The 24,509-nt window shown below is 45.2% G+C and overlaps 1 protein-coding gene across 2 annotated transcripts in view; it reads right to left on the reverse strand.

Annotated features, from left to right (window-relative positions):
- KLHL32 (kelch like family member 32) overlaps positions 1-24,509 on the reverse strand; it is an 816,038-nt gene that overhangs the window by 167,347 nt on the left and 624,182 nt on the right. For both annotated transcript variants that reach the window (XM_085611126.1, XM_085611127.1), the window contains exon 7: positions 21,611-22,337. In XM_085611126.1, the coding sequence (XP_085467252.1) occupies positions 21,611-22,337 (727 nt within the window). The remainder of the gene's footprint in view (positions 1-21,610; positions 22,338-24,509) is intronic.

The following is a 24,509-nucleotide window of genomic DNA, read 5'->3' on the forward strand; positions in this document are numbered from 1 at the left end:
ATGTCTGCAAGTATACTTACGGAATCCTTACCATGGGGAGATCTTCATTGGTTGTTCCTAACACAGGCCTTTGATTTACCTTTTTTAAAAGCAAAAGGACAGGCTCAAAGAATGACCTGTGCCTTTTCTTGACCACACAGAGGCAGGATCAGGGAGTTGCTTTTCTTTGGTGATTCCAAGATTCCTCATTCCTCCTGTCATAAAGCATAATTTCACTTATGTGACTTGTTATGTGGAGAGGTGTGGCGCAGCAGCCAGGGCAGCTGACTTCGGAGTACGGGGCTCACGGTTCTATCCCGGCTCCGGCAGCAGCTCAGCTCAGCACCATGTGACTCTGGGCAATAGCTCACTTAATTTCCACAATGGCGCCCAGCGCCTTGAGACCCGAAATGGTGAGTAGTTCGCGCTTTACAAATACGGATTTACATTGACTTGTTTAGCCAGGTAACTGAAGACAAATAATAACTTTTTTTTCTGTGGTTCTTGAGTTTAAAACTGGAAATCCATTTCCAGGTTGAATGCAGCCAGAGCTTAATTTGTAATAGAATAAATTCCAGAGCCTAACTTTTCTTCAGAAGCCTGCGGTGGATGGTATTAAATGTCAGGGTGAAGAATACCAAAGCTGCATGGTCTTAATTCCCCCTTATACCTTTTCCATCCACCCCAAGACACTGACCGAGGCAACTGTTGCAGATTCTTTCCCATCCTTTCATTCTCCCTTGGTCACTGTTCTTCTGTTTTTCTTTTCCTCCCTCTATTCCCCTTTTTGTATTTTTCTCTCTCTTGTTGTGGGTCAAATTCTGATGAGGAAAAATAAGTGTTGGTCCCCACCTGTCACCACCAGCTCAAATTAAGCACCTGTCACCACCAGCTCAAATTAAGCATTGAAAGCAGCATGAAATCTTGCCTTATCCACACCCACTTCTGACCCCTTGCCTAATTCCAATGAGCGAACCTCCCCATCGCTAGCCTTTTCTAAAAAAACAAAAGTAAAAGACCAAGGGTTGGCTCAAGATTCCCTTTTACAGTTAAAACATGTTTGAGAAATAAAGGCTTTTCCAAACAAATACTTAACATTCGGCGAAAAGGCCGAAAAAGGGCAAGATCTAACAAGGAGAACAATAACACACACAACCTAAAGCAATTAATACCCACTAGAGTAAACGGATGTGTCACTTCCCAATCCATTCTTGGAACAAATTTACTGAAGGATTAAGGAGGCTAATGCACTTGAGCGTGTACACGCCAGATCAAGGGGAATCTCAGTCCTTGATCAATAGATAGGTTTCACATTGAGTCTGAATAGTAACTAATTACGAGCTATTGGACACACATTCGAGTGATGGGGGTGATAATTACCTGCCTCTACAATTATGGGCCCAAACTGCAGGCAAGGGCCCATAATAAGTGAAGGGTAATTAACAAACCGGGACATGCAATAAGGCTATTAGCACCTCCTCCTCAGGACACGGACAGTGTTAAGGGAAAACAACTTTTCTTATCTGTGCAGCCCATGTTTTGCTTCAGGTGCTGCTGCTGGAAGAAAGGCTGCTCTTTCTCCTCTGCAACGGGGTGCCATCTCTCCACCATTTGCCTTGATACAAGCAAGGTCGATCAACCACATGAGTAGAGAATTTTTTTTAATTTACTGGTCTCTACAGCTGTGGCTGATTGGATTTGCTTTCATCAAGGCGAGGGGTGGAGTAGGCATCCTATAGCCCGTCTGCGCCCGTCCTCGCTAGGAACGCGCCAGGAGCCATGCCCCCTGCCGCTATGCACCCCCTATGCTATACACGGGTGATGTTGCTGGATCTACAGGTGGTGAACTCTACTCAGTGCATCCCCGCCTCCTTGCAAGATGATATACACAGGTATCTGTGCCCGGGTTGTTGTTACTCTGTTGTCAGGGGGGCCAGTAATAAAGGGGCAGGGATGGGTACCTCATCCTGCAGGATTAGGGATTGCGAGAGGGCTGGGGTCGGACCTCAGGTTGGTCCCTATGATATACAGAGTCGCACCTTAATCCCGGCATCACCGGCAAACCTAGGGAATCACCTGGTAGGGCTCCTCCTTAACTCACACTCCGTGACTAAACACAAAGTAGAACTTGAACTGCTTCTAACTGCTCATTCCCCTGATTTGGCCTTCATCACGGAAACGTGGACCAATGCGGCCTCCTGCCCAGATTGGAATACTGCCCTGCCCCCAGGTTACGCGCTACACTGTCTTGACAGAAAGGATGGCAGAGGGGGGGGCTTAGCTATCATTTACCGGGACCACTTGAAGGTACAGATCATGGCCGTTGAAAACCTGCACGCAGAAGCAGTGCAATTTAGTATATACTTAAAAGACACAATTGTCTCTCATGGTCTACTGGTTTATAGACCACCTGGACTGAGGGCCGCGTTTTTGGAGGCGCTTCAAATCCATCTAGAGTCTTGCACTAAGTTTGAGGCCTATATCATCCTTGGGGATTTTAACTTCCATCTGGAGGCCAAGAACAATTCAGACACCGCCAGATTGTTAGATAGCCTGGAGGGATATGGACTACATCAATTGGTCTCATACCCGACTCATACTGGGGGCCATACTCTAGATGGTCTGTTCTCCAGCCACCCAGACCTACTATATCTTAGGGCTGAAGTCCTCCCATGGACTGACCATCCGGCTGTGTTTTTCAGGGCAGGGGTAAAGACAAGGGCCATAGGTGGTCCTCAAAGACCTACCAGGATTATGTTTAGGAGATGGAGTCAGGTCACACACTCATCCCTTATCGAGGCGCTAGGCAACCCCCCCCCACCCTTGATACCAATAACGAGACGGCCGTCTCCCAGTTTACTGATTGGATTACTAATGCAGTCAATCAGGTTGCCCCCCTCCAGCTAGCTACCTGGAACAGACGTCCACCTGGTGCCCCTTGGTATGGTCCGGAGCTTAAACTTCTCAAGGTTGAATGCAGACGGCGGGAACGGCTCTGGAGAGTGGACTATGACGGGGTCTGCAAGCAAGCTTATAACCAGGCGTTATATAACTATAAGCAGGCCATCCAGAATTCCAAGAGGGATTATTTTTCTCGGAAAATCTCGGAGGCAGGGAACTCCACCAAAGAACTTTTCAAAACTGTGTTCTTTCTGGTGAATCCCCAGCAGACTAACCGGTTCAGCCCGGATCAGTTATTTTGTGATCAGCTGGCTGCCTTCTTTCAGAACAAGGTCACCACCATTTATGACGAACTGTTAAACTCAGTGGCACCTACAACTTCCCCACAGGAGATACCTATCTGCAGTCTGTCAACTATTGACCCTTTATCTAGAGATCAGGTCATGACATTATTAGGCTCCATAAAGTCTGGTGCCGCCTCAGATCCCTGCCCTCCTCATATTTTGCACCAGGTGGCTGATAAGATTATACCTAGTCTCACGGCTCTGATTAATCAGGTACTAGCAGCTGGACCTTATCCAGCCACCTGGAAAACGGCGAGTGTTAAACCCCTTCTGAAAAAGGCCTCGCTGGATCCCTCTGAATTTAATAGCTATCGTCCCATCTCCGGCCTTCCTCTGGTGGCTAAAGTCACCGAGAAGGCTATAAACCAGAGCCTGATGGAGTATCTTGATAAGAATGCCTTGCTGGATAGGTCTCAGCATGGCTTCCGACCTAGACACTCCACAGAATCGGCTCTTATAACCGCAGTCGAGGGTATTCGAGCTACAGTGGATGGAGGGGGGAGAGCTGTTCTAGTCCTCCTGGACCTGTCCACTGCGTTCGATACCGTCAACCATGCGGTGCTGTTGCAGCGTCTGAGGGAGGTTGGGATTGTGGACCGGGCTCTGGCCCTTCTTTCGTCCTTTCTGGACAATCGTAGATAAAGTCTACCATGGGCCGGCCTACACTCGGCCAATTTCTCTCTACCTTGCGGTGTTCCACAAGGGTCGGCTCTGTCTCCGACCCTTTTCAACATCTATGTCAGACCGCTGGCCAGTCTGGTCAGGAGACATGGTTTTATGCTGGTTTCCTATGCGGATGATTCACAGTTAGTGATATCAGTTGTGGACCACCCTGACCAAATAGCGGCCAAATTCCACGCCTGTCTTGTTGACGTGATGAATTGGATGCGCTTGAGTTTTTTAAAAATCAACACCGAAAAGACTGAAGTGATGGAGTTTGGGAAAGGTCCCTCAATCTGGAACATCCTCTGGTGGCCTTCGGAGGCTGGGCAATGCCCCCTCCCGGTCACTAAGGTGAGGAACCTGGGTGTGATCTTCGACGAGAAACTGGACATGTCTGCCTAGGTCAACAGCCTAACTTCATCATGTTTCTTTCTGTTAAAAACTCTGCGAAAAAGTCTCCCATACATCCCTTTGGCGCTTCAGAAGACTGTGATGGCCGCCTTATTCATGTCCAGACTGGATTATTGTAACGCCATGTTTTTGGGGATGGACAAGTTCTAGGTTGGAAGAATCCAGTCTTTGCAGAACGCCGCGGTTCGGGTCATTCTGAACCTGCCCAGGGGTTGCCCCACCTCTGCGGGTAGGAAATCTCTTCACCGGCTTCCAGTCCAACAGAGAATCGAGTTCAAGGCACTCTGTTTGGTTCACCGGGCCCGTTTTGGGGTTGGCGCTAATGATGGAAGTGACAGATTCAGACCCTACATCCCGGCCCGTGCCTTGCGGTCGGCTAACCTGGGCCTTATCTGTACTTCCAGATTTAAATTAGCGAGATGGGGCGGTCGCTCTTGTGGCACGTGTGCAGCAAGATTATGGAATCACCTGCCTGTGGAGATGCGACTTCAACCTAGTTATGCCCTTTTCAGAAAAATGCTGAAACATCGCTTATTCCAGGCCCAATAATAACTCGTTTCCTGCTGACCATGCACACTACAGCGCCAAGACACCTTCTGGTATTCGAGCGCTTTATAAGCTTCTTTTATACTTATACTTATACTTATAGCACTAAAAGGAGGGACTTTTTTCTTTCCATGGGAGCTCCTGAAGAAAAACAGGAACTTTGCAGATAAAAGCTGTGCTCCTTTATCAACCTGGTTTAGACTGTACCTTATCCTGAGGTAAGTGTCATTGAGGGGCAAGTCAAAGCCCACCAGGACAGAGCTCAAGCACATCAAAGGAACGTTGGGAGCTGTGGTAAGCGTCGGGCTCCTCAATCATGCAGATACTGGTGTATGATGGAATTTCACTTGGGCGAGCCAGCGCGCTATTTCTCCACTGATGATGGACCTTGAGTCAGAACGCATGTGAGCGTGTGTTTTAAGCTTGTGCCTGGTGGCACTGTACCTTCCTCCCCAACATTAGTTAGTGTTAGATTTTATTCAGCATTTACAAACTGTGTAGTTTTCAGTAGTCGGGAACTACCAAGCATAGTCTCTGAGTTGGGGATGGGAGGGGATTTGGCCTTAGACTATAGTGTCTCATCTGTCATCCCATGGGCACATCATTATCACCTACCGCTGTTGCGACAGGTGGATTGGTATCTCCTATTTTCGGAGTTTTTCGGCAGGTCAGATCCTGATGATCTCTCAATGGATAGGTCCAAAATTGTTCAAAATCCACGAGTCTCCATCCTCTTCCAGAAGGGTGAATAAGGATGACTGCTCTTTAGGTGTTTCTGCTTGCCATTTTGAAAAAAAACATTCCTGGTGGTGGTCTCAAGCCCTCTCTTGGCTGCCTTTTCCTGCAGTCACTGTCCATAGGTGTCTTTCAAATGGCACGCAGATTTTCCAGTGCCCTTTCAATTCCGAACTAAGACTTAATCACTCAGTTAGATGTTTATGTGTGCTGATTACCACACTTTGCTGGTGGTATTGTTGTTGTGCCATCATTGTTGGCAACCTATGGATGACATCTCTGATAGCGCTTATGAATAGCACAGTAGCAGGGGACCATTCATAGTACAGTGATGCATTTATCTATAGGTCCATAGAACTGGAGAATAGTGAATTCAATGTTCTCATTGTAGTCTGGATAGATGTGAATTACTTTAAGGGTTCTCCTAGGCTTTCTACCTCCTGATTTGCCGGAGGTCAGCATGGGGTAATTTTCTGTGGCTAATTCCATGCGACTGAAGGTAAATCAGTGCTTTGAAATAGTGGCCTATTGTCTGACTTTGTCGTTGGTATCCCGAAAATGCACATTATTTTCTCTAGTTTGGATGCAAATGCTCGAAGGCTATAGATGCAAGTATTTCCATCACTGGAAATTTTGATTAAATATTCGAGATGCCGAGCATGTACCAGTCATCAGGAAGTGAGCTGAAATCTGTGATGACATCTTGCCAAAAGCTTTTACTAGTGTGTTTGCTTATCACTGGGGCTCGTCTGTCAGGATTGCTAGTAGCTTGACACCACTGGTATTCAGCCACATTGAGTTGGCCATGTCCTTCATCCCTACGAACTGTACTTTCCCAGACAAATTAGCTTTTTTTGGCATCCCTTTGCTTGAGTTGATATGCCCGTCATACTACATGTAGGCAAATGGACTGAAAAATAATTCGGCCTCTTGTGGTGCTAAGTTTGTTTTTCACTGTCCATAGAGTTTTTGAGGCAGTTTGGGAGCTAAGCTCCTTACAAAACGGTCCTGTATAAATGTTTACCACTGTTTGGAATCAGGCGGACTGGATTGTCTTTTGAAGGCAGGAAATTGTGGAAGTGGAGGTTGCAATGTCACTAAGGACAATAGCTAGAGAACCATAGTCGGTAGCTATCCACTCCACATATTCATCGGAATCTTGAAGATGGACGAGGATGGTGTGATAAATAAACCACAAGCTTATTGCAGCCTAGATGTTATTTTACAGTGAATTGATATTTCTATATCTGGAGGACTCATTTGTTAATCCTCGGTTGAGGATAGGTGGAAGTCCCAGGGAAGAGGCAGCAGAGGTTTGTAGTCTGATATGATCCATGGGGTGCAGAAATGTCCCAAGGGGTGCAGTTCCATTTAATGGCTAGGGCCACCTTTTCAATCTGGGAGTACTGCTTTTCAGGATCTGTTAGTACGCGATTTGCAAAAGTGACATGACTTCCATTCATCCCTTTTGCAGCTTTACATCAGGAAGTCCCTGAGGTCAATGGGGTTAGCATTGATAATCAACTCTTGAAAGTACCCCATTGTGGAATGTTGAAGAAGCAGGTCTTTAATGACTTAGAATGCATTGTTCTCTGTTGAGTTTGATGTCCAAGTGGATGTCACCTTTGTGAGATCTCACAATGACCAGAGAGATTTGCAAGGTTCGGAGTAAAACACCCTCAATATGTGGCTAATCCTAGAAAACTGCAGACTTTAGCTGCTGCCGGATGAGCGTATGCTTTCTTAACATTAGACACCTTAAAAGGATCTCTACTTTGATTTCTTCCTCAATAATAATTTAGTTCTTGTTTGTGAAATTCACATTTATTCTTTTGGAGTGTGAGATCCTTGTTGGCCAACCATTGTATTGTGGTTCTTAGTTGTCTGTGATGCTTGAGGATATTGTGTGCATAGACCAGGATGTCTTCACTGATGTTTATGATGCTGTTGAAGCCTGTTTAAACTTCCCTAATGGCATCCTGAAAAAACTTCAGTTCCTGAAGTGTTGAAATGTAAATGTCTTGCATTCATTCTGGTAGTGCTTTGCTCTGTGTAAAGGTAGCATTCGCGGCACCATTTTAAGTTGAGCCGCCGTTTTGATCCATGATCGAAACTAATTTGTCTCACTTTGTGTGCCTCAACAGAAAGCAGCTGCGATATTCTCTTTTTGTATTTCTCCAAGGTCGAGCTTTGCTGTGCTAATGAATAGACTGTTTTTGTTATCGCATACCTTTCATGCTAGATAGGCTTGCTCCACCCTTAGGGCAGCGGGTGCAGGCCGAGTAACCTTGGCACTGAGATAACATGTACCCCGTCCTGGGATTGCAACTCATCCTTCTGTATCTCCATTGTTCACTAGCTACCGACTGGAAATTTCCAGTCTGGGTGTGTCTTTAGTGATCCTGAAAATTTAAATTATACGTTGTCCTGTTGGTAGAAGTCAGTTCCTCTGCAGCAATTTAAGGAGGCTGGTCAGACCGGAATCCACTGTACTTTCAATAAATATCTTTGGTTTGTATTCTCTACTGTCTGACGGACTCTTCATTTGTGAGGAAGGCTGAGAGGTGGTCGCGAGTGACCCGGGTGACCCTAATCGGGTCACTTTGTTCAGAAGAGATACCAAAGTTTAGCCTCCGATACCTCTGGAGACCTACATGGGTTGAGAAAGTGGTTCTATAGTAACACTCTTCCTGAAGTTCTAGCTGGTGATATCCAGAGTTCAGGTCTAGCTTGGAGAACCATTTTCCTCCATTGAAGTCGGCAATGAGGTCACGAATTGTGGGCATAATAAACTGCTCTCTGTTAGGCAATCTGATATCAATACAGAAGCGAAGTGCTTCAGGCTGCTTACGCATACTGGCGACAACCAAAGGGAACATCCATGGTGTGGGACCAGAAACCTGCTCTTTGATGCCTAACTAAAAGGCACTATTCAGTGATGGAAGGCAGTGGAGTTCACTGAGTTGTCAAAGTGTAGCATTACTGGGGGAGCCCTAAGAGACCCTAGGCCCTCAAAGAGATGCAAAATGTGTCAGTCTTAAGTCTTTGGCTGTGTCCCTGTGCCTTTGACATCCAGAAGAACTTTGCCATGGACTCATCTTCGTGTGGGATTCTGATGAGGAACGTTCTGGTCAGAGTCAGAAATTCTGTCCCCTAGTAAGTGAAGATATTCGTGCCCATCAGGGCAGAGTGAGATGAAGTTTGTAGAATTGATCTATGCTCATTACATTTACTGACGCACCAGTGTGTGTTAGGGTTGAGATCAGAGCCTCTTGGATGTTTACATGACATGTTCGCTGACGTTTGTTTTTGCTACAAATATTTTCAGCAAAAGATTAGGCATATTTTACCATCTTCATCATCATAGAGAGGAGAGGATTCTGGCACGGGGTCACATACATTGAGTTTGTGCTTGTTCAGTCAGCGAGTGTCCAGATGTTGCACTCCAGAGGGGGAAGACATTGGGCATTGAGCAGCCATACACCCCTACATATCCTTGCAAAATCTTTAGGTTTAATGCAAATAGAGCAGATTTTCGTTTTGCCAAACATTCAGACGCACTGTGCATAAAAAACAGTAGCTGCTGTTTTGTCTAGCTCTTATTTCTTCTTTAGGCTGAGTGTAGCTTTGTGGTGGAAGCGTCCTAATCTGATGTCCACAGTTTCAGTTTTGCAGGTTCTTTCAATTCTTTTTTGATCTACGTTTTACTCAGTGCTTAGTCTTTGTTCACCCCTCTCAGTCAAAAGTTCATGGGACCTGCTGAGGGTCTAAATCTCATCATCCAACATTCTAGGCATTCTGATAATGTGCTCCCTCAGTGAAGTCTCCCTCAGTGAAGTTGATCCTTAGTCCTCTTTTTTTGTGATCTCATCTCTTTGTGTGGATCGCCCTCCATGCACATGCTTGCGAGTTCCTTTAGTCGGGCATAGAACAGTTTGACAGATTCTCATTCTCGTCGGCAAGCTTAATGTGGTTTGAACCTCTCAATATCAAAATGTATCTGTGGGTAAAAATGCAGGTATAGTGTGGCAATGGCACAATCATAATCCTGTTCAACACCGGTGTTAGGGAGGTGATTAAAAAGTTTTGAAAATCTCTTCTCTGTTGTAGTGGATTAGGGGCAAGCATTTCACCCCTCCATCTTTCTCTTTTGTTGCTTTAAAATAGTTGTTAAGTTGGGCAACATTGGGTTGCTGCTGTGGAGAGGTCACTAAGCTCGCTGAAGGGTAAAGAGTGCGTTAGTAGCACTACCAATTGTGTGTGCTGGTCAATATGCATATGCAGTCCTTGTGAACTGAGGCACTGCTGACGTGTTAGCTGGGGGAGGAGGGCAAGGGTGTTGGAAGCTTTCTGATCATTTCCTTTCATTGTCTTCCGAGTGTCTTGCCTTGGAAGTGATTGTGGGTCAAGTCACACAGAGTGCATGGGCTTTCTGAACTGTCATTTGGGGCCTTTCGCAGCCTGGTACTGAGTGAAGTCCACATTCAATTATAAAGCCCTTCATGAGATCAGTCTTATATTGTTTCTTGGGTGGTACCAGGGGTCTCTGTGTCTCCGCAGTATTATTTACTCTTTGAATAAGTATATGCAGGTCTAGAACCTCTTGGCCCTTGTCCCTTCATTGATCATCAAGATGAGACCTGAAAAACATTAGTAGGTGCGCTTTCTAGCGGCATTTTACTGTAGCCACATAACCACATTCACAGGAGTCAGCTGGAAAGTACCACAGCATATGAGCTGTGTCAGTTCAGATACAACCTGGAGCACCAGCACGCAACTTGTGCAGACAACGACAGAAGGTGATGTGGAAGCAAGGATGGGCCGCCTCGTCATTAGTGTGGTAAGCACTAGGGCCCACAATAATCATGCAAACACTGGTGTGTGACTGAACTAAACAACTGATGCTCGCATTCTCCAGGTCTCTATTTAATTCTCAGCTGAGACCATGCCCGGATGCGTGCATGCATACTTGTATGTGTTAAGCTTGTGCTGGGTAGCAAACTACAGGAACCACAGAATGCTTTCTGTGCAGGCCTGTAATGGTGGTAGCCATAGCAAACAAGGAGAGCATATCTATTGACTGGCTAGATCCCAACATTATACTCCTCATGCTACAATGAAGAATGTTTAGGTACACTATCCATTTGAGATTTCTTTTCAGGAGGAAATGGCCAAACAGAATCCTGTACACCTAACTGGCAACATTGTGCCAGTATAAAAAACAACCTAATTACTTACTAAATAAATGAATAACTACCAGTAGGAGTAACGTTCACCCTATTGTCATGAGAAAATGTCTATCACACTTTGCCATAAGTAGATAGGCATACTAGTAAGCCATGAGAAAATGTGCATTACAGAATAACGTGACAAAAATGCCATAATATTGTGACAGAATGAAATGCTCCGAATATATTGTGGTGTGTGGGTGTTGGATCTGGCACCATTGGCGTGGGTCTCCCTTCCATTTTTCCACTGTTGCCTCCTATGTTTTGCTATGTTTTTGCAGGTCTAGATGCTCTGGGCACTTTGCCATGGCTAATCAGTGCCAAAGTGCAAGTGCTCCCTATTGTAAAGTATTGTAATGGATTAGTGACTCCATGATTGGCTTATTTGGTTTACTTGTCAGACCCTAGTACAGTGGACCACGTGTGCCCAGGGCCTGTAAATCAAATGCTGCTGGTGGGCTTGCAGCACTGATTGTGCCACCCACTGGAGCAGCTTGTAAACTTTGGTTAAGGCCTGCCATCGCAGAGCCTTTGTGCAGTCTGGGACTGCCATGTCGACTTGGCCAGGGAACACACTTGCCAGTCCCCAAACCTTCCCTTTTCTACATGTTAGCCACCCGTAAGGTAGGCCCAAGGTACTCCCATGGGCAGGGTGCATTGTTTGTGAAAGGTAGGACATGCTCTGATGTGTGTGGCATGTCCTGATAGTGAATTACAGCCAATTTCGTTTTTCACTATTGCAAGGCTACCTGTTCCCATAGGCCAGAATGGGCAGTTTGTTTATAATCACTTATAATCCTAACTGACTCAGGGAACTAGGTAGAAATTCGAGTTTAGTATGCCTGAACTCAGAATGTTAAAATACATCTTTTAGTGAAGGTGGATTTTACATTCTATGTTTGAAAATACCACTTTTAGAAAGTAGGTATTTTCTTGTCTAACCATCCAGCCTGCCTCTGCTAGGTTTGTGTATTCCATGTCTGGTTTGTGAGTGACAGGGGCTGGGGTGGCTCCAGGAGTCATAGTGAGTCAGCACTAGGCTGAATAGACACATCTGCATTGGGAGTGGTGGGAGGAGTAGCACCTGGGCCTGAATAGGGATGTGTCTACCTTCCACTATGCTGGCTCCACCTCCACCTCCACCCCCACCTCTGACGACCCTGGCCCACCCTGACAAAGGAAGAAGTTGTGCACTGGCAGAATGCACCCAGCACTGGTTTGGACTAGGTACAGACACTCTCTGCCTTCAGAGACAAAGGATTTGTGTGTATAAAAAGGGGGACCCAGACCCCAGAACTTTAGATCACTTCTGGGAATCAAGACAAACGTTTCCTGAGGAGAAGAACCTGAAACTGAAGGAGGAGACTACACCTGTGCTGTTCGGAGGTTGGCCTGCAGTGGTTGCTTCATTGCCAAAGAAAGAAGAAAAAGGGCTGAGTGTGCTTTCATCATCTTGAAGAAGAATCTCCAAGGGCCTGAACTGTGCGTGCCTCCTGCCTGAAGTTTCAGGGACACAAGACTTCACCACCAGCTCCCCCCCTGAATTTCCTTGCTGGGAATTGAAGTGCCTGCTGTTGTGCTGGGCCTTCTAAGAGACTGCGTGTCGCTGGGAGCTGGAAGCGCGACTCAAAGAAGAAGCGTGTCGCCGCCGCAGCAGTTGTCGTCGCATCGCTGAGTAAGCGTGCCACCAATGCCGCTGTCGCCATCACATCACCGAGGCACGTCGCATCACTGGAGAAGCATGCCGGCACCGCAGAGGTCGTCATCACATCACCGGAGACACGTGTCGCAGGGCCTGTCGTGGCTCAGAAGTTTACCGAGTTGCCGCATGGCCGTCGGGCGTGCTCACATCGCATCTATGTTATCGCGCCGTAACCAAGACGCCATTTTGTCGCATCGCACCGGAGCGTCATCGGATCGCAGTCAGAAACTGCCGCGTCAACTCCCCACACAGTAATGAAGCGAGCCTCAACTCCCTTGCGCAGCAGTAAGGAACTGACGCATCCACTCCCCTGAGTGTAAGGAACGGCGCATCACCTTCCCTTCGACGCTTTTGTTTGTTTTGCGTTATGCATCCCAGGTACTTTGAGAGTAAAGTGTCACATTTACAATCTAAAGTGAACTAAGCTATTTCTACTATTTTAAACTCTTATTTTTATGACAGTATTGCGGATTTTTGTCGTTTGGTCTTATGTTAAGTCTAGTAAAGATTACTTATTTTTAAAAACCTGTATGGTGTCCATCTGTAGTGTTTTCACAGTATTACTGTATGTGTTCACAAATGCTTTACACACTGCCTCTGAGATAAGCCTGTCTGCTCGTGCCAAGCTACCAAGGGGGTGAGCAGGGGTTATTTTAGAAGTGTAGCCTCTTACCCTGACTAGAAGCAAGGGTCCCTATTTGGACAAAGGTGTATACCATTGCCAACTAGAATCTCCATTTCTAACAGTGGGCTATTGGCCATCTCAATATAACAAAAGAACATCTACTCCTAGCATGCCAGGTGAAAACTCTTCCTCATACAAATGCCCATCAATGCTGTGTTTGTAGGAGGAGATGGTCATTTTAGTGTTCCAGTGCAAACGGCACACAGAATAGACTGCCCGGCAGAACTTCCATCAACCTAACAGGGAACCAGGACAAACCCACTACAAGGCTTTGCTACCATACTGTATCACGTTGTGCAATAATACAGTGGAAGAAGGACATTTAGATCAGAATATTTAGCACAAGGAAATACCTGTCAGATTACTTGGTACAGTAAGGAATACCCATAAGAAATAATGTGCCAAGGAAAGGAAACATAGTCAACTAATCATTAAACATAGTCATTCCCATATGGTCTTTGACTTTGCACTCCGTTGAATCCAAATAGTATATCCCAGTGTCCCATGAGATCATAGAATCAAATTATGGTGACCACATGATTCCACATGAGAAAGAAGACCTTAGGCTTAGTGGGATGCAGAGTCTTCCTCTGTAGGTGGGCAAATACTATTTACTAGGGACTGGTGGCTCACCAGGATTTACAAAACAGCCTCTAGTGAACATACCAAATGTTTCTATGACCTTGTCATAAACTCCTAGACTATTTTTTTAATAGGAGCCTCTGATTCCACAGAGAGACCTTTGTAATGCAATTTCTCCTGCACTTGTAATCATCTGAAAGCGTAGATGGGAACTTGTTTTGGTTATCGACAACAGCCCAATACCATAGGACCACTTAAAAACAAATTGAGTAAGCAACATTATGCACCAATTCTTATTCTGAAGCAGAGGGGCTCTAGCCATGTGTCGAATGGGCTGCCTCCTTTTTGAGGAGGACCAAATTAAAAACGGCATCTACCACTTCATTACATACTTTTTTCAACTTTCTATCCCTTTATATGTCAAACAGATACAAATTCTGTTTGCTCTCTCTCTGTTGTGTGTTTAATCCAAAACAAGCATTGGCAAAAGCAATTGGTAGCTCCTTTTAACAGTGGAAAGCTACTGCCTTTGTCAATGCTTGCTTCATTTGACAGAGGCCAAAGTTTTTGCCGTTGTTATTCAGCATTGACAAAAATGGTCAGAAGGAGGATTGGTGATGATGTGCAGTATCAGCAACAAAAAAACAAGTACAATGATGTATAAGCGTACGAGTCTTCACATGTGCACGTATGTGTCATTAAGCTACAATGGCACTTATGTAATGACTTATATAAGCGCACCTGTCACCAAGCAAGCGCATATGTCAAGACATGGAGGCCATATTGTTTTTTTTTTTTAAATAACTGTTCTAAAATGGTGGACGCCCAATGAGCTATCTGGTAGCAAATTACATCTGCTGGGCTCTCCAAAAAAAGGTAATTGATTTAATAAATGGGATGGTGGTGGGAGAGGGTGCAATAGAGGAGTGGGTTATAGGGAGGTGCAATTACATGTAGTCGATGAGTGTCGGCAGTGAGCAGCAAGGGTGGGCGGAAGCAACAGGCAAGAAAGCAACACATTCATGGAGAAAATGGGGTTTCAAGGAGGACAAAGCACACAAACAAGAGCGGGGAGAGCAAGAAAACACATGCACTCCCGTGAACTACTTAAATAAAAAGTACGAAAGTAGTTTCCTGAATGTAAGCCGTGGAAGGGTACAAGCCATCTAATTAGAACATGGTAAAAAAAATGAAATGCTTCATAGGTGAGGCAAAAAGAGCAGGGGGGATATCATGTCATTAAAAGCAGGGAAATGGAGGTTCCCGTTCCCACAAACTCCCAGTGTGCTTGAGTAAACTTATGTTACAACAAAACAGAGCACTGATTTGCTATTGATGGCACTTAGGAGGGTCAGGTAAATTTATGCATGTAAGAAACCAGAGTAAAATTACCATAACAAAATAAATGTGAAAAAATAGACAACAGCAGCAGAGAAAGAAAATGAAGGAAACGTTATCATGCTCAGCCATAAACAGCTTACAACAAAACAGAAAGGTGTTGTAGCAAGGTAATGGGTAACTGATTTTGAATAAAGCGTTTTGATAACAGCATTTTTTGGACATAATAGGAGACCAGCCTATTCCCGGCAACTGGATACAGACCTCTTCATCGTCCTTTCTAATTAGCCATCCCTTCTTAATATGGGAGTATGTGTTGGACTGGGCTCACTAACCTCTTAACCAGGGAATGCTGTCACAGTTCTTGCACTCACCCATTCATTTCATTTGGGGGAGTCGGTTTGTGAGACACAAAAGCTGTGGACGGATTCTAGATACTCTTAATTTTAATTCACTTTCTACTTTCCAGGTATGGAGTAAAGATGTCAGCTTTTTAAGCAGTCCTAGAATTTTAGGAAAGGCTCAATTTTTCCTGGAGGACTGCATAGGCATTCAAAAAAGGCAAGCACGTGGCAGAAAAACTCCTCTTGATCTGCACTTGTAGCTTGAAGGCATGTTGGAGGAGGAGGTTTGGCTTGCAGGACCAGCCAGTCAATGGGCCTTTAATGAATGTAGCAATTAATTAATTTCTGATATGATTGCTGTGGACAATCACAGCTCTAAAAAGTGGAAACAACTTTTAAACTAAGGTATGTACTCCAAAAGTAAGATGCGGTGCCGAGACTTAAGGGTCTGCTACAATGAGACCCAAGAGCTCTAGATGTGATGGGATTTCGGATGGATCCAATGTGGTGTATTGTATGTCAGCTATCTGTTCCTGGTCCGCTGCAGCTGGACACATTTTTAAAACAGGTGCATGTGCTGCTTGTAAACGTATACTTTCTGCCAGATGATTCATGCAAGAGGAATTCAAGGACTTCCGGCGAGAGGAATGGCCTTTTGGAAAGCTTCAGGCACCTCTTGACTGGTGTGTCTGTTGCGCAACTGTGCATATTTTTCCAGTTTAGCTGATTACTATTGGTTTATTCTCCTTTCCTCCACCCTGTATCAGTGCTGCTGATTATATTATCAGTGTAATGCGCATGCTTAGGAAGGCCTTTCAATGGCTTCCTTTACAAACAAGGAAAACCCTGGTCCAGGGTTTGAAAGTGAGCCACCTGGACTATGGGAACTCCTTGCTGGTTACAATGAATGAAGGCCTTTTTTCCAGACTACAGGTGGTACAGAACATGGCAGCTCACCTTGTCTGCAATCTCCCTCTGCGATCTCCATCTGAACCTGTGCTTTGTTCTCTTCATTGACTTACCGTAAAAATGTGCGCACTCTTTTGATATGGTTTTAAATTCTTTGTATGGAAAATGACCATGTTACCTCAAAAAGAAGTTGCAGCCATATATTCTGTCATGTTAACTCAGATGCAGCGAGCTATTATTGCCAAGCCCCAAGCACATTCTCCTGCCAGGTAGGGGGCCCGTTCCTTCTATTTTTTAGTCCCCAAATACTGGAATCAATTACCCCTGCAGCTACGTTCTTGCTCAGACCTATTATTCTTTAAGAAATCTCTGAAAACCTGGCTGTTTTATCTTTAATACTTTCTTTGAATCCTTGACCATTACAAACCACCCAGGCGCCGAGAGATCCCCTCGGGGATGATTCGGTGCCCAACAAATGTAATTTCATGAATTTACTTTTATGAACTAATTAAACTGTGTTCGCAGCCTATTGTCCTGGCGTAGTTTCTGCTTGTTGCCTCCATCCATGTTGACATTGCACTCAAGCCTGGAGTTAGTTTGTGCATTATACATTTTTCTTCCAAACTGACATATAATTTAGAGAAAAGTCATTTTTCACATTTTGTTAACTGTCAACCAGCATTTTGGGTTTGAAGAATTACCACCCCCAATGCAACGCATCGTTGAGAGACATGCTAAAGAACAACCAGTGCTTATAAACCTTTTGTTGGGACGGGAATATCCCCTCGTAGTATACAAGCGTGTATTTCTGCCCTGAGTAGCAAACTGCGTGTGAATCTGGTATCTTGACTTTTTGTTTGTCCCAGCCAGCAGGCTAATCTGATGTTTGTGGTTGGGTCTAGTCTTGCCCAGGTCCAGAATCCGTTGTGTGACCTAGGAAGGAGCATCAGTCATACCCTCTGGATCAAGACTGAACTACCGCCAATATCTTTGGTCGATGACACACAGAGGTGGTAGAAACACACAGATTTTTAAGGAGTCCTAGTACTGAGCAGAGGATTTATTTGTCCGACTTCGAGGACTGCAGACTACCTACTATAAATTTCCGCTGGGATAAGACACTCCATCCCTTGCCCTGACATGTCATGTGTGTGTCAAGTGCACAGTGAATGTGTCATAGTGAGACTCAGGGGTCTCCAACCTTTTGTGTAATAAGAGCTACTTTTGTTCAATTGAAATCATCAAAAGCTACTATTCTTAGTAGTGTTGTAATAATTACCCCATCAGACAAGATAACATTAGTTACCGCCATAGGAAAGTTTACCTGCAGTGACCACCTTACTACATCAGGCAAAGTTGCCAGTAGTAAAATTAAAAATATTTGACTGTTTGGGATGCCTCTATGTAGGTTATACATGCCAACCATATTTTGGAAATTCAACCATTTTTCCATAAACATTAGCATATGGATTCTGAAAATACACACATTTTCATCTTAAATAGACAAATTTGGCCCGCAGATATGAATTCAGCCAAACAATATGTTCCAATTTATTAGGCTTTGATGCACACAGGAGATCTACTTGTGGGTAGTTGGAGAGCTACTTGTTGGAGAAGCCTGACTGTAGTGCGAGTATGATTGCTGTGACAAGTGGGATCCATTTTGTGTGGTCTCTGGTTTCAACAAGATAAAGCAGATAAACTTGCTAAACATTATGAAGTTTCTAGCATTGGCCTGCCCCATTATCTGCCTCTGATTACCACTTCATGAAGGCTGATGACAACCAGATGCATAGACCCAGGACTGGCTCTAGGGCAGTGCGATCGGTGCCACCGCACTGGGAGCTGACTTTAGGGAGGGGTGGTGGGCGCCTTGTTTTCAAGTACAATATGGTATTTAAAGCACCTGTTGCTGCGTTCCTTGCCTCCAGCAATTTTCAGGCAACCACAAAAATTTCAACTCCGGTGATTAATGTTCTTCCTGGAGAAAGATAGGAGTACTATCTTGTGGAAGTTTTGACTCAACATAAAGTAGCGCAGGAGGTTAATATGCCTGCTGCAAAGTACGTGTAACATGCAGATCACAAAGTGCATTTAATGTAAATAGGTCAGTGCATTACTGCTTCTGTCAGAGGGACCCTTATGTAACTTGCAGCTTATAAGTTTAAAAATCCTAATATAGAACAGTGAGCTATTAATTGTAATCAAAGAGCTGCATGCAAACTGCAAGGTATAGATTAGAGTTTTATGATTTTTCCTCTGTCTTTCATTATCCTAATGTTGCAAAAAAGGGTTCACGTGGGTAGAAATTAATTCTTATTAGTAAAGCCAACCCCCAACCCTGGTGTTACAATTTAAATTCTGATTTTGTGCTTCTAACAGACCAAGCACGCAAACTATACAGTCTACCAGTATAGATGACATGTGACTCCTACACCTTGCAATCCTCATAGTCTGATGCACCATTTCCTATACACTGATTTACACACTGTCTCTGTATAATGTGATGTGATGTAAAGTGCTCTGACACCTTACACTGGTTTGAGTGGTGCTATAAAACAAAATAAATGTATGGGAGAGAGAGTGGTTATGGAGACTTGAGGGGCACTATTAAAGGCTGTTGGTGAGTGAATCGGAGAAGAAAGAGGTGATGGGGGGGCGCCAATAAACATTGTTGCACCTTGCACCACCAGAGCTAAAGCCGACCCTGCAGAAACCTCACACGTCATTGTGTACTTGTTTTGGATACTCCTGCTTGGAACCATACTCTTCACGATCTGCTGTGAGAGCCATCACCTTGAACAAAGACAGTCTCTTTACTACACCCAGAAATTGACATTGAAAGACAACCACTTCAAACCGGTTCCAGAACCGTAGGCAGTTGATTCACTTTCCCGGTCTGGAAGATGAATATAAAAGTGGAACTGATACCACCCCGCTTTGTTCCACTTTGAAGTCTTTTTTTACCAAGGACCGGAGTGCTCTGGAGAGCACTCCAAGAGCTGCTGTGCAACAGGGATGGTGTCAGTCTGACAGCCTACAAGGCGTTAAGAGATATCACATAATTTCTCCACAACTTGATGGAGTCGCTCTTGGTTTGCCTAGCAACTAGATGCCTGCCTGCCTGCTCAGAGAAACAGGAGAAAACACTGTTCAACAGGAGAAGCACAACTGTGTTTCTGAAGCAAGGAACACCCAACAGAAGCCACATTTTCTGTGGGAGTGCACTCAGGGCTGGACTGAGAGGGGAGACAGCCCCCCGGGGCTCTCTGCATAATTAAGTTGGCAAACTACATGAAGCAAAAACAGTTATCAACATCAGTGAGCCAGCCTGCATCCCCGACATGACCCAAGGGGTAGCCAACCCAGGTGGTTGCAAGCACTAACATACTGGTTATATCCCACAGTGAATAGACGAACCCTGTACCTGAACTCCAATATTGTTTAGTATTACATTTTGTCATGCTATTAACGTACCTCTCTTTAGAAAAGAAAAGCAGTGGGCTAGCATCTTATTGTGTCTGCTGGTTGATTGTTGAGTTCTGAGCCCCACCCCTCCCCCAAACACTATCTCTTGGAGAAGCCCTTTGGCTGCTCATCCTCACTACCCTGAGAGTCAGATGCAGAGGCGGCGGGATTCCTGACCCAGTTTGCAGAACCATAGTACGATGGACTCTAGAACATCATTAGCAAGTCACCTTACCTCCACGTTCGGGGCCTAGTAGGCCCTCCGTGCTTTATTGCCCCACCCCCTCCCAAATAGTGTCCGACACCTTGGCGCTTGGAAATTGCTACTACAGTGACTCCATTTGTTTCCAATCAAATGTTGGTTAGGTAGCTCAGAAACGGGTCAATGCTGCAGCACTTGTGGATTACAAACTCCCTAAATCACACCCAAACCAATCCGAAACTCAAACAAATCGGTGGACACACTTCCTTCGTGTTTGCTAAGAGTCTACAGACATTTGGGACAAAAGTAATCTCTAGTCAAAGATTAGGACAATATTAATTTGTTCCCTTGTTCAGAAACTTCAAGCAACCAAGTCGAAAAACGGATCACATCTCAATAAGCTCCAATCAAAGGGTTGTCGCCTTAGTGTTGCTCTATTGCAGATAGACAAGGGGTACAGTGTAATAGGGGTTCCTCTCCATCAAGGAAAGCTGGATAGAGGCTCAGGATGTAACACTGGATCCTGAATTCAATGCTTGCACATCACCAAGTCACCAGCTTAGCTTGCTAAATTCCAGACTACAAGTTGTGGCAGTACAAGCAGACAAACTTGGAGCCTCCATGACAACCCCCAGTCTGTATTTTTATTGTTCTTCCTTCAGGGCTGCACTTGGCAAACGTCTAATATTTGATAAGCCCTTTCTGCTTGAGAATTGCCTCACAATCTATCACTTTCTGCTGACCCTCAGTATTAGTTCACAAAGTATGCACCAGGTACTTCACTCTGGATAGTCACGAGATGTAGTGCATTTGAGGCAGCTCAACATTTCTAGGCCTAGTCCTGATCAGGAGGGTCAAAGAAAGGCAGCATTCTGTCCATGCATTCCTCAATGCAAGTCCAAAAAAAGATTATACCAAATTAAAAGTGTTATTAAAGTCCGGCTCTGGACTGACAGTATATTTCAAAGCTGTAGGAACTGGAGAGCTGGCCAGTGCCCAATTGCAAGAACTTCTACCTTTGACATTCAGAGGAACACATAAGCCATTCAAAGGACATCTTACTGGGCTTGTAAAATTATTCAATAAATAGCCCCTTTAAATGATTCATTTGGTGAGAACTTTCCTATCTAATGCATATATTGTAAGTCTGTCTCCAAAAATTATTCATTTTGTTGTGGAAAGGAGGATATTTGCTTTTCAACTCTGTTAAATATTAAGGGGTCAATTGCAAGTTGACAAGAGCTGGCCACTGTATTCCTGCACCTGAAATTACAGGGTGTGAGAACACTGGTCCATTGGAACATATCTATATCTGCACCACACAGGGCAACTTTATACTGGAAACATTTCAAGCAGTACTCAAAAGGATTTTGTAATTAACAATATGTTCCCTATAGCACAAAGAAATGTCCTAGTGACAATTGAGTGGAAATCTCATACATTTGAACAACATTTGATAGTGATCATAACTTTCTATAGGACACAATATGCCAAAATAGTCTCACTGTGGTAAGGCATGAAAATATTTTGGTATTTTATTTAAGTACCTCAAATTTTGTGAAACGTTTTCTACCTGATATCCAAAGCAGATCATCGGCCACACACCCAGCGTGGCATGAAAGGGATCGGTCGAAAGACTGCACAAAGACCCACTTGTTCTTCTTCGGGCAGTACCGCTCTACTGTTGGCAAGACTTGGCGTAGTTCATTTCTGCCTCCTACTGCATAGAGGTATTCATCCACTGCCCCTAAAACAAAGTGCTCCCGGCAGTTCTTCATGGGGGCAATCTCAGCCCAGGTGTTACTGCGTGGGTCGTACCGGCAGGCGGTCCTCCCTGCGCAGTTGCGACCGGTGACATGCTCCACCTCTCCCCCTACTACAAACATAAAGTCGCCCATGACTGCTGCACAGTGGTGGCTTCTGCCCACGGGCATGGGTGCAAGTTCACTCCAGTTGGAAATCCCTGCTATATGAACATTTTCCTGGTCCACCGGATTAAAGTATCTGAGTTCCCGCACCTTGCAGACCTCTCGTTTCTTGCCACCTATGATGTAAAGAGTGTCACTCTGGAAGCGGGGTTTTGTTCTTATGGTCTGCCATACGGGCTGTGCATAGATACTCTGATGATACTCCAAGGCCTCGTTGATGAGCGCTGTGGCCGTCTCGCTGGCCTGGATAAGTGGGTGGCTGAGGGCCACCGAGTGAAGGGTATCCATGTCCATAAGGCCAAAGCGAACATACTGGAGAAGCTCATCCATGTACTGGTAGCGGCAGTTGTGTTCCAACCACCTTACGGCCAGCTAAGGAAGAAACAAACAAGAAAACAGTAGCATTAGTGATCACTGCAAACAAAAAGTTTTCATTTGCTTTGATTAACATTAGGTCAATTACAATTTACACCTGGTTTTATCAACCTTGCATGTTTCTTATCCTTTCTTAGGGACAGTAAATCTAAGCCCATAAAACACATTGGGAAAAAACAAAACTGAGCTCCCTCAGAGAGACACGGATGCCCGTCTTTTCTTTCTAGACAGATTTTTTTTTGCACCCTTCTCTTGTCTACCCCATCTGATCATTCTTACATCACACCTAGGTACCATTTATTTCTCCCAAGAACGAAAGAAAGCCCGTCATTTCTCAGCAACATTCTCAATTTTGCTTTTTCTCTTTACTTATGTATTTCTTTAAAGCTACACTAAGCATTGTTGTCATCTAAAAAAGGCATCTCGTGGACTCCCTAGTCTAATGCATTGCACCATCGCTGAATAATATTTTCAATTAGTCTAACAAAAGGTATCAAGTCCGGGAGCGTTTGAAACTTTTGAATGGTTCAACCAATCATTTACTGTATCTTTCACCACGTGGGCCCTAACATTCAAACCCGCCCTCTTCATTTCCCTCCGCAATTTTCCAAAGTCATGTGGCAAGTCGGATCATCAAAAAATGATAACTGCATCCAGCCATTTGTTGTTTTCACTCTTGATACTGGGTGTCCATTAAAACAACAAACATGCCTTACAAGGTAAACATGAAGGGGCAAATTTACAAGCCCCCAGCGCCACCAGTACGTCACTTTTTGTGACGTACTGGCGGTGCATTTCACTTCTCCATATTTACAAGGAAGGGAAAAGCCACCCTTGTAAATATAACCCCTTCACACGCAGCACTGTGTGGAAGGGGCGTTCCATGGATGTTGCTGTGGGTGTTCCCACGCAACACCCGTGGCACGAGACATATTTCCAGATTTACAAGGAATCGTAAATCTGGAAATGGGTGTCAATGCTACGCCTCCCCAGGGGTGGCGTAATGAGGCACAACGAGGAGAAAAGTTTTCATTTCTCCTAGTTTTTTCCTCTTTCAATGCGTGCTGCATTCTACAGCATGCATTGAAAGAGGAAAATGCCTGTAGTGATTGTTTTTGTGCAGGAAGGTTTCCCTTACTGCACAAAAACAATCTCTCCATGACGCAGGCATCCTTGCACCATGGTGCAAGGGAGCCTGCACCAGCGCATGGCAGCAGTTTGTGTGCCAGCGCGGGGGGAAGCACAGTGATGCTACATATTTTTGTAAATATGTCGCATTCCTGTGCTTCGGAAGTGCCGCAGCTTGCGTTGCCGCGCTGCAGCACTTCCTTGTAGATCTGCCCCGAAATACATACCACTGATTTTTCTTATATCTATCCATCACCCCGTCTTCCCCAATGTAGACAGTCCCGCTCCGCCATAACCCAGCATCAATATTCTGATGCTTATCAACTTAATTGATATACCTTACACATTTGAAAGACGCTCAGTGTTGTCTGCCACCTGACATTAATTGATATTAATAGGCTTTTAGCTGATTGGGGGCCATCTGAAGGGTTTAGGGGCCGCACTGCCCAGCAGGGGCTGTGTAATGTCCGGCGCGCACGAGGCGTTCTAGCCTTCCGTGCTGCCGGAGTGCGCTAGCGCTGACGCGTGACGTCAGACGCTGGCGGGTATAAATAAAGAGGCGTGGCCTCGGCGAAGCAGTCGGGAGCCGCGTGTGAAGTCTAGATTACAGGCTCCTGTGGTTCTTTAGCGCGAGCGCGCTAATATGTAAATTAGCATTAAACAAACGCTACACTGGCGACGAGGGAGTGTTTTGGACCCTGTTAAATGTGCCCATGTCCCTACAGGGCTGAGTGCCTGCACCATGCTGGTGGCCAGAGATCGGTGATCTCCCCCTGGAGGCCTGCAGAGGTGGCTGGTGCTGCGCATGGGAGGAGAGGTGAGAGCCCCATCCATGTGCCCCGGGAGCATTGCCCAACGACCTCCTGGTGGCTGATAATGAACTTGGTGTTTGCCAGCACATGCCTGTACAGTGACCCGTAGCAGGCCCATGCCCTGTTGCAGCGTCAAGACTCCTAGGACCCTGCAGCTGGATCCATGAGTGACGTGACCCCGCGGGGTGGAGGGGTAAGGGTGGACCACACCGGAAGAGTGTAGGGCGTC

Source organism: Triturus cristatus, chromosome 6 (assembly GCF_964204655.1).
Source record: "Triturus cristatus chromosome 6, aTriCri1.1, whole genome shotgun sequence".
Taxonomy (NCBI): domain Eukaryota; kingdom Metazoa; phylum Chordata; class Amphibia; order Caudata; family Salamandridae; genus Triturus; species Triturus cristatus.